The sequence below is a fragment of the Erigeron canadensis genome, chromosome 8, assembly GCF_010389155.1.
Source record: "Erigeron canadensis isolate Cc75 chromosome 8, C_canadensis_v1, whole genome shotgun sequence".
Lineage (NCBI taxonomy): Eukaryota > Viridiplantae > Streptophyta > Magnoliopsida > Asterales > Asteraceae > Erigeron > Erigeron canadensis.
In genome coordinates, this window is record NC_057768.1 from 15,462,666 (window position 1) to 15,474,412 (window position 11,747).

General features: G+C 37.9%; 1 protein-coding gene across 1 annotated transcript; it reads left to right on the forward strand.

The window, feature by feature from the left end:
• Nucleotides 1–3,196, forward strand: LOC122610308. Its single transcript, XM_043783304.1, has 7 exons — nt 1–174; nt 264–771; nt 960–1,973; nt 2,120–2,520; nt 2,719–2,853; nt 2,950–3,027; nt 3,113–3,196. Exons 1-7 carry the CDS (start codon nt 1–3, stop codon nt 3,194–3,196), a joined length of 2,394 nt encoding a protein of 797 aa, XP_043639239.1.
• Nucleotides 3,197–11,747: the final 8,551 nt, after the last annotated feature.

Here is an 11,747-nt window from a genome sequence, read left to right on the forward strand (position 1 = left end):
ATGGGTAATATTCAGTTTTGTCTAGACTTTCCTGCTGCACATGCTATTTTTCAGCCTTATAGAGTTTCGGATCATAACCCATGCGTATTAAAACTCGATAATGTACAAAGAGAACGTCCAAAAGCGTTTAACTTCGCGAATTTTCTTATGCATAAAGAGGAGTTTCTGAACATAGTAAAAATTAGTTGGAACGAGAATATTGATGGCTGCAAAATGTACAGAGTAGTGAATAACCTTCGGACCTTAAAGCATCCGATGCGTAGCCTTCTTACAAGCAGGGAAATATTCATAATCGAGTTGCAGCTCTTCGTGAAGACCTTGACCGTACTCAAAAAGCAATTGACTCTGATCCTGGAAATGAGGGACTTCGTAAACAGGAAGCAGATATTCTAATGAACTTTAAAGCTGCTGTGCTTGATGAAGAACAATTTTTAAAGCAAAAAGTGAAGATTGATTGGCTTGAGGTTGGTGATTCAAATACTAAATATTTCCATAACTCCATGAAAGCAAAACATCATCGAAGTAGAATTGACAAGATTACTGATGTTCATGGGATCGATCATGAGGGGGGTGAAGTCCCAAAGGCCTTAGTTGCTCATTATGAATCGTTTCTTGGAATGCCAGGGCTAACGACAGAGTTTAATAGTGTAGGGGTCTTTGTTAATACTCTCGATAGTACCAAAGCTAATATGATGATCCAAGCCGTTACTGATGATGAAATTAAATCAGCTCTTTTTCTATCGATGACAACAAAGCTCTGGGTCCGGACGGGTACTCTTCTTTGTTTTTTAAGAAAACATGGGATATAACGGGGAAAGCTCTATGTCTTGTTGTTCACGACTTTTTCAAAATTGGTCGAATTCTAAAGGAAATAATTCAAAACTTTCTAGCTTTAATCCCGAAGGTACCCACTCCTTGATTGGTCACGGATTATCGACCCATTTCGTGTTGCGATGTAGTGTATAAATGCATTAACAAAATTATCACGAATAGAATCAAGGGTGGGCTGGATGATATCATTGACATCAATCAGTCAGCCTTTGTTTCTGGAAGACGTATTTCAGACAACATTCTTTTGACTCAAGGATTAATGCACAACTATCATAGGGAGATTGGTCATCCTCGATGTGCGTTTAAGGTTGATATACAAAAGGGGTATGACACAGTTGATTGGAAGTTCTTACGAGCGATCCTGATAGGATTTGGGTTCCATACCATTATGGTCGATTCGATCATGACATGTGTAACGAGTGCTTCATTCTCTCTTAGCATTAATGGTAATATTTATGGTTTCTTCAAAGGCGAGAGGGGGCTGAGACAAGGAGACCCGATGTCTCCTTATCTTTTTACACTAGTCATGGAGGTTCTTTCATTGATTCTGAAGAAGGCTATTCGAGAAACAGGATCGTTTAAGTTTCATAACCAATGTAAAAAAGATCAAATTATTAACATTTGTTTTGTAGATGATCTCTTCCTATTTGCTCGTGGTGATTTGGCTTCGGTCAAAGTGCTCATGGAGGGTCTTGGTGTGTTTACCAAGGCATCTGGTTTGAATCAGGGTCTCTCAAAAAGCACGACGTTCTTTTGTAATATCCCTGATCATGTAAAACATGCCGTGATTGGTATTATGCCGTTTACTGAGGGACAACTTCCAATTCGTTACCTTGGAGTCCCACTTATCTCGTCTAGGCTTCTACATAAGGATTGTAAAGTCCTTGTTGAAAGAATGGAGGCCAGGATTAGCGATTGGAAAAACAAGTCATTGTCGTTTGCCAGAAGGTTACAACTCATTAACTCTGTTCTTTCATCTTTACATATTTATTGGGCATCGGTGTTTATTCTTCCTGCTAGTATTATTAATGACTTGGAAAAGAAGATGCGAAGCTTCCTTTGGTGTCAAGGGCCGATGTCTAAAGGTAAAGCAAAAGTGTCGTGGAAAGATTGTTGTTTGCCTAAAAATGAAGGTGGTCTTGGTATACGAAGAATTCGAGATGTTAATAAAGCCCTTATGATGTCTCGTTTTGGAGTGTTATTAACAAACGAAAGTCCTTGTGGGTGAATTGGATATACTCGAACAAACTTAATGGCAGAAATTTTTGGGATGTACCTCTTCGGGCAGGGAGTGAATGGGGTTGGAGGAAAATGCTACTCATGCGTGATGCTATCTGTCCTCATATCAAATACTACATGGGAAATGGACACTCGACATCTGCTTGGTACGATTCTTGGTTACCGATAGGTCCACTATGCAAATATATATCGCCAAGAGAAGTTACTTCAGCTAGATTCAGCCTAGAAGCAAAAGTGAGCGATCTGATCAATAATGGTAGCTGGCTATGGCCATCAGCTTGGTCCGATCTATTTCCAGTCTTAATTGGAATGAATGGTCCTATTCTAAATCGTGATGAGGAAGATACTATTTTTTGGATTGACAAGGATGGAAATGAGGTTTCGTATTCAGCTAGTAGTACATGGGACTCCTTGCGTTGGAGCCAACAATGGGTTGATTGGTTTGATATGGTATGGTTCCCTCACTGTATCCCCCGGCACTCGTTCCATGTACGGTTAATTTTGAAGAAGAAACTCTAGACTCAAGATAAACTAAGGCAATGGGATGTTAGTGGCTCCACTAACTTAAACCTGCTGTGTTGTTCTTTGTGCAAACGTGGTCCTGATTCTCATGAACACTTATTCTTCGAATGTGACTATTCTTCACAGATTTGGAACTTGGTACACCCTCTTGCTATGATTCAGCATGTTTCGTGCAGTTGGGAGAATATTTTGCAAGCTATTCTTGCTGATAATTCGAAATTAGCAAGAGTGGTTATTGGGAAATTACTTGTAGCTGCTACGGCATACTTTATATGGCAAGAGTGAAGCAACAGGTTATTTACCCTAAATGAAAGAATTGTTAATCAATTGCGGGACTTAAATCGTGTCAACTGTTAGATTGAAACTGGTGACCTTGAAGATCAAGAGGAAGACGCGAGGACGGAGCATTTTGGAAGCATGGAATATACCGAAGATGTAAGTTGGTTCGTGCTAACCAGTTAGGGCCGTACTACTTACTAGATTATGATGTATGCTGTATTTTCCACTTTGTCTTATCTAGCATGTTAAAGTAGTTGAGTACATGCTTTTAAGCATGTTAGTTTTGCTTGATATATGCATACGGCATGTCGTATGTATAAACTAATATGGTACTTCTGCCATATTACTTGTAATAACTGTTTTGGGTGATATATAAAAGCTTATCGGGGTTTAAATTCCCCTTTACCAAAAAAAAATATGTATAAAATTGATGATATCAGAGACTTAACTACCTTGTGAAAATAAGCAGAATTCGAATCCCCCACATTGAGCCAATCAACCTTTGCCTTTTGTTTGAGAAACCTTTCTTCATCGAGCAAAGCCTCAGTAAAGGCACTTAAATGAACCGCATGTTCCTATTTTAAAAGAGCATTGTGAGGTTCCTTATCTAAAGCTAATTGCACCTTATCAACCTTGTCATGTACATTACCGTAGTCACGTAGCAGCTTACGAAGTGGTTTCTTAGTAGCCTTAAGTTTTCGAACCAAACAGTACATAGCATGCCCCGACACTTCCAATTTCCAAGCTTTAGCAACATCTTTAAACTTTGTTATATTAACCAGAAGATTAGAAAACTTAAAATGTTTAGGTTTAAACTTCGTACTGCTGGTGTATGATCTGAAATTCTGTAGGGCTGAAAAAATAGCAGTCTATCCTACAAAAGTATCACAAAATTCCAAATTCGACATAATTCTATCAATCTTCTTGAATTGACCAACACCACCCCTAGGCTTTTGAATCCAAGTGTATTGCAAACCGAGCATAATAACATCAATAATACCAAGATCAACTACACACTCCATAAAATCACGCATGGCTATGTCAAGTAAAGAAGCACCTGAAGCCTTATCTATTAAACTCAAAGCAACATTAAAATCACCAAGTAATACCCACAGACAACTACGAACAAAGGACTTGTGTTTCAACAAATCAACCCAAAGAGAACGTCTAAGAATGTAAGAATTATGAGCATAGACAAAAGAACACAAAACCACCCTTTTAGTAACTTTAAAAATGACCTGAGTATGAATGACATTAACAACATCAGGATTCCAACCCAATATAATTTTAGCACCTTTATCACAATAACTACTATTTGAAATCCAATGCCACTTCCAAAAGACTTTAGCACATATATCATGGAGCTTGTCAGAAGTCACATGTGATTCCAAAACCGCACACATACACAATTGATTATCAGAAATAACCTGCTGAACCTCTTTTTGTTTAGGGACTTGGTTCAAACCCCTAATATTCCATGCTGCAATATTAAACATTGGGAACCCAATCAGCAGGAGTGCTTTCCCCTATATCACCACCCGTTACCTTAACTGAAACATGTTCGTCATATATGTTTTCAACCTCATCATCTGAATCAGGCACACCAAAAGCCTTATTAAATTTCTGGATTGTATCCAATCCAGCCAAGTCTCCACCTGGGGCCGAAGAAGAAAGCCCACCATTTTCCCCACCTAAATCATCACCTAAAACAAAAAATGGGTTGCTAGTGCTGACAAGAGGGTTACTTGCCTTCTTCTGTGAACTACTACTAGCCTCTGAATTAATCACCGGCAATTTAGCACTACTAACAGGTGGTATAGCCAGATAAATAATTTTTGGTTTAGGTTTATTTAGTTTAACACCCTCAATTCGTCTCTCCTGTTGAACAACCTTACCTTTTTGCCTTCTCCATGAAACCTAAACGAATCCCTCCTCATCTATAGACTTCTTGACTTGATTAGTATTACTAGACTTCTCGACTTGAATAGTCTTGCTAGATAATTTAGGACATTGATCACTTTCATGATTAAACACCTTGCATGTAGCGCAATGAGGCGGTTTCCATTGATACTCAATTTGAATAACTCGTTTCGAAAAACCATCTCCAACCAAATTAGGGATTCCAACAATCAATTCCGATTTAATATCATTTTCAACATCCAACTCGATAAGTGCCATTGCATAACTACTACGTCCCCATGATTCAGTACAAAGCCATTGGTCTTCCAATCTTGGTCGCCAACATGCTAAGTCCATCTTCATTAAAGATTACAAGTGGTATATTATGTAATTTGACCCATACAGGCAATTTTTTAACATCTGACATACTAAAATAGGGCGTCCATTCTTTTAGGAAAAGTGGCATTGAACGGATTAACCAAGGTCCTAATTCCAACACTTTATCCATCCCCGATTTCTCCTCAAATTTAAAGTAAAAGAAACCTGATGAATTTATCATAACACGCTGAAACCCATATTTAGCCCAAGCATTCTTTACATAGTTTTCAACAACGGGATAAGCAAGTCGTTTTCCAAGAAAAAACCCAACCATAGCATATTTGCTATTAGCTGAAATAATAGTCTCTTTTGGAATAAGCAAATCAATACCCTCAATATTCGAGTATACCCTTAAAGAGCGAAAATTAACCTTCTTCTTGGTGATAGGCTCAGATTGCACAGCCTTATAATATGAGAAAGGCTTCTCCGGATCAGCCCCATCAGGCAATTTACTTACTTCAGCATCTTTACATTTATCTTCCACGCTTAGAGCAAATTCCACATGCTTTTTACCTTTATCAGATTTATCCTCTTCCAAACCATCCTTTTTAGCATCTTTCTGTGTCAAAATTGACGTCTCATTCTTATCAGCTAAAGGCGTCAAGCGGGATAACCATGCATTAGATAATCCTTTCCCTCATCATTTCCAGAATTGGGCGGAGCAATGAAATTCCCAAGATTCGTATTTTGCTCATCATTAAATTCAGAATTATGGTTTAAATTTGCCAATCCATCACCTGAATACGAACTAGAATCTGCCTTTTTCAAGACTCATGGATCTTCCGTATCGTTCAGCGGGTAACCATACTCATCAAGTCCAACGGACTGTACCTCCTTTACAGTTGCATGGGGAGTATCATTCATTCCTTCATTAGGATTTGGGACTGTCTCCTCATTCTTAATCTGCTGACCCTCCTTCAATTGCCCATCACAAGTAACATGATTAGTGGAATTACCACCACCTGTGCTCTGGGATTTCTTTGGACTCGAATTCTTTTTCTTTTTATTCGAACCCATGTTAAGTGTTCTTTCATTTATCCTGTTAAAACGTTCTTCAACTGCATCAATGTTGTAAATACTATCTCTCTTCACACAATACACATGAACAAGGAAAACAAATCAACCAATGACCAAGGAAACCACCAATCTAAATAAGCTAGCAACAAAACCCTAACCCTAGAAAACCCTAAATTGTAAATCAATCACCTTAATCCCTTAACAAGTCCGGACTAATCTAGCTAAACTACACAAGGTAGCCGCGATTACAGACCAGGTAAGAAATCAGGAAAAAGAAATAACAAACTAGGGCTTGACGTTGAGTCTTTGAGACTTTGAGACTAGTGACTTTGAGATTTGGACTTGAGACTTGAGTACTTTGACTTATATGGTGTAACTCTGCACGTTATATATTGAACAAATACGTATTTTGGCTTAAAAGAATTGACAAAAGACTTATTTCTTCAACTAGACTTTTTGACAAAAACCTACAAACTCACCAGCCTTTGCGTTGGCACGTATTAGTATATTTTTCAGGTACTCAGACTAATCAGGGAAAAAGACTACTATGCTAGGACTGGACTTCGGAGATTTATGCTCCATTGATTATTGTCAGACTTTAAGGCTACATGCCTTGGTTTATTGCTTTATGGATCTGGTTGTAATAAGCTATTTTAGCACTATTATGACTTTAAACTCATGTTTTTGGGAATATATTTACTATATTCTACTTCATTTAGCAGTATCTATGTAATTCCATGTCATGCTATACTTTTCATGACACCTCATGTTTCCGCCAACGATTGGGTGTTACAGAATGGTATCAAAGCCGTGGTTGTAGAGAATTAGGTGGAAAAGCCTAGACTATAACCTAAGAACCCCGTAAAGCATTTACGATAGGAATCATAGATGCATTCTAGACGTGCTAACGTCGCTTATATTTTGAGTTCATATCCTATTGAGACTTATTATCCATGTGTTTATTTTATCTATGGTTGTCATTTGGTGACTGTGTACTTGTGGTGACTGTGTGCTTTCGGTGTTATTGTGATTATTTATGTATTTTAGAGCAAGATGAAGTGATGGCGCTACCTAGTATCGCATAACGATAGTGATAGAAAAGCCTGATCAACTGTTCTATGATTACCGCCATGCCTTGCGACCATTATTGACATCAGTGATTGCAATTGTAGTGAGAGTGTGGTAACTACCCTCAGCTGCTTAATGGGTGTTGGTTAGGTGGAGGGTTAGCCGCTGGTACACCCTGTATACATACCCGACCAATGCCTAGAGAGCATACCAGTACCGTGATCCGACCTTGCATTAGATGTACTAGGGGTGTGGAGGGTTAGCCGCTGATACACCCTATATACATACACCACTAGTGCAACGGATGTAGGTGTTAGATTCGGATCACATTTTAACTGCGATTTGGGGTTATATATTATTAGTATATATATGTATTGCATTGACGTGGACAACATGACTAGTTTAAGTTCTAGATAGCATCCCTTAGACCATAAGACGAGAGAGCTTGCTGAGTGTAACATGGGACATAGATATTGACATTTTCAACCAATCTTCGCGACTAATGTTCTAGAGGTATACAAACGTGTGTGGAATAACGGTGAGATAAGAGCTACTGCAAACGAAGACGATTGCCGTGATTATTCAAGTAGACAATGTTATCCTAGCACGAAATGCGATGAATGAAGGGTTGACTAATAATGAAGCTGAGGATGCACAGTATGAGGAAGCAGTGAATGAAGAGACTAGTAAATACTATGAAGATGCTGACGAGAGAGTTCGTATTGGAAATGTACTAAGAAAGCCCATAAGTGGTGTGATATGTTTACTTACAAAAACTTCAAGATTTGTGGTGTGCAAGATTATGACGGCAAAAGTGGAGAAGTCAAGTTTATTCAAGGGTTAGATAGATGGAAGCTATGATTGGCATTAGTGGGTGTACTCCTGTTCAGAGGGTTATGTAAAAAATTCGTCAATTGGGATGTGCTGTCTTGGCGGAATGGTCAGTGTCGAGCCAGTGGCAGAGTAGTGGCCGAAGCGATGCCATGTTAAAGTTTTAAGGAGTTGTCGACGAGAAAATTCTGTATGGCAACTGAACTGATAAGATTATATCGAGAACTTTTGGAGCATAAGATGATTGCTGCTGATCATGTTGGTTACGCTACACATTTCAATGAATTGTCAAGGCTTGTTTCATATTTGGTTAATCCCGAGAACAAAGGAATCGAGAAAGTATCTTCGTAGGTTGTTCCCACAGGTTAGGTCGACTATGGTTGTTGTTCGTCCGCTTACCTTAGAAGAGGCTGTATTGATATCTGAGGTTGTGACTGATGATTTGGTTTAGTGTGTTGGGCGAAAGGTTCAAGTGGAAATTCATCCTAATCAACTATAGATTGTTGGACCGTCAAAATAGAGGCGATCAAGTTCAAGCTGCTAGAGGTCGTACTTACGTACTAAATGCAACAGAGACTCATAACGATTCGATTGTTGTACAGGGAACTTCTTCTCCATGATCTTTATGCTACTGTTCTTTTGACTCGAGGGTTGATTATAGTTTTGTTGTGACTAGTTTCGTTTCCTTATTGAATATTAGACCGAGTCTTACATATATATATATTGATGTACAAATGGTTAACTGGGAGCTAGTTAGACTAGACCGGGTCGTTCGTTCATGCACATTAGTTCTAATTGACTATGCTTTTGTTATTGACTTAGTACCTTTTGAAAAGGGGAGTTTTGACGTTATTATTGGTATGGACTGGATGTCTTTGTTCGTTGCGACGATACTAGGTAGTGCAAAAATTATTAGAATTCCTTTATAACTTTTGATTTAGAAGATTAGGTTCCAAAAGGGTTGTAACTTTCACCATTTCTTATCTTTTTCATGGTCCATGAGAAATCAACGCTAAAGTTTTTCTACATAACCCATCTTCTTATCCTTACCTAATGGCGAGATACTAGGAATTAAGAGCGAGAGATCTGAGTCTTTTGAGGGTTGTGTTACGAGTGCGTCTGCAAATGAGGTTAGCTTGACCGATGTCCCTATCGTTCGTAACTATCTGGATGTTTTTCGTGATGATTTACCTAGTTTACCTCTGTCTCGATAACTTGATTTTCGTATTAGCCTTGTTCTTAACGTAACTCCAGTAGCAAAATTTCCTTATAGATTAGCGACGACTGAATTACAAGAGTTGGTCGTACAACTAGAAGAACTTCAAGACAAGGGATTTGTTAGCCCTAGTTAGTCGCCGTGGAGAGCACGTGTTTTATTCGTCAAAGGGAAGGATGATTCCTTTTGTATGTGTATCGACTATCGTCAGCTGAATATGCTAACATTGAAGGACCGTTATCCCCTTCCTAGGACTGATGATCTATTCGATCAGTCCATGGTGCAAGGTGTTTCTCAAAGATCGACTTACGGTCAGGGTATCATCGATTACGTATACATGAGGATGACATACCAAAAACCGCTTTTAGGACAAGATATACAGACGATTCGAATTTACAGTGATGCCCTTTGTAACACCCCGACTAGGCAGAAAACTCGGGATGTAAGATAAAGCACACGCGCACATGGATGTTACATAGGAAAAGTTAAATGAGTTCATAGATTAAACATAAATAGTCGCTTACATAGTTCAAATCACAAATCATAGTTCCCAAACATAAATGTCAAACATAAGTTCTACATCATTCAAACAAATAGTAAGATAAGTTCCCACGCAGGGGAAACAGTTAGGCATATTGCCATCTATCACATAAGAATGCAAGCAAAACTCCAAATCCTAAATCCTGAAGTCTGCTACAAGTCCCATGCTACCAATCCTAGCCACGATTTGCTTGATTACCTGAAAGGAATACTTAAAAGAGTCAACACAAAGGTTGGTGAGTTCGTAGGTTTGAGAACATATATGTTTGCTTGAAATCTCATTTGAATCATAATAGTTTCCTTGAATAATTTCTTGATACATTCATCGTTTGAGTAAATAGTTTTATGCCGCTAAATGAGAATACACGAATAGTTGGTATGAAGTGGCATGACATGTTCATGTTACATAAGTATGAGTAGAGTATAATCGTGCACTTACAGTCGACCTGGCTAGTATGTATATCGTGCACTTATGGTCATCGTCATGACCTGGCTAGTATATCAATCGTGCACTTACAGTCATCAACATGACATGGCTAGTATATCAATCGTGCACTTACAGTCATCATCATGACATGGCTAGTATGTATCATTATCATAAAGTAGTCAAATAGCCATCGAATAACCAAAGAAGGAAGTTACGGCATATATGAAAAAAAAACACGTTTGTATTCCTTTCACCCCAAAGCATAAGTAAAAAGGGGCTACGAAGACTCACAGTGATCTGCTACAACGTAGTTCTATGAGCACAGAGTATAAGCACAGATATAGTAAAATATATCTACTCGAATCCAAGTATGTCTTGATGTCAACCTAATCACAAACCATTGAGCATAGATGGATACATGTATTAGTTCTCGTGATTATTTATTCACTAAGTGTCCTTGATGTACTGATGATTTGGTTCACTAAGGATCTTTAAACGTTTGACTCAAAAGTGTTTTTCATACACTAGACTCGTAATGAACGTCTTTGAACTCGCACTCTGTTAAACAAGATTGAATATGTCTTAATTATACCTTAATTAGCGTTTCCTTGTACATGATAGACTTGGATTACAACTAAGTATAAAATCTGATTTTTACAACTAACGAAAATAGGGTTTAAATTCGTAAAGTGTAGCTGAACGAAGATTAAATTCGTAAGGTGTAGTTGAACGAAAATAGCTTTAAGTTCGTAAGGTATGCTTGAACGAAAATAGACTTTAAATTCGTAAGGTGTATCTGAACGAAGATAGGATTAAATTCGTTTGAGGACTTAAGTTTGTTTGGAGATTAAGTTCGTTTGAGGGCTAAATTTGTAAGGTTTGGCTAAACGAATTTGACACTTAATTTCGTAAGTTTGGCTATCTTCGTTTGGAGCTAAATTCGTTTGCTAAGTTCGTTTTGAGGCTTAACTTCGTTTTGGAAGACTTAAATTCGTTTCTAGGATACTAAATTCGTTTTAAGTGTTTTTAGGACGAATTTGAGACTGTTCTAACAAAAACGAGGGTTTTGAATATTAAAAAATGTTTACGACCCAAATTTGATCACGAAAAGGTTACTAAACACTTTTAGACACAAACCCACTAACTTTTAACACGATTTTTACACCAAAAATGGACCAAATCATCAAGAACATACACTTGAAAAGTAAACTTTTATTTTGATGAAAATCTCAAAATTTGTTGTTGTTACCTGAAAATCGATACTAGAAATATGTTTTGATTATCACAAAGAAGCTAAAAATGCAAGAAATCTTGGTTTAACAACTCAAAATCAAATGATGAATTTTGTAGGTGAAGATGGTGAATGTATGTGTGTGTTTTTAGAGAGAGAGAGAGGTGAGATGGGGAGAAAATGGTGAAGAAATGGAAAATGGGGTTTTCTAACCCTTTTATAGTCTTCCCTTAATTAATGATTCTAATAAATGTAGGGTCTAAATGAAA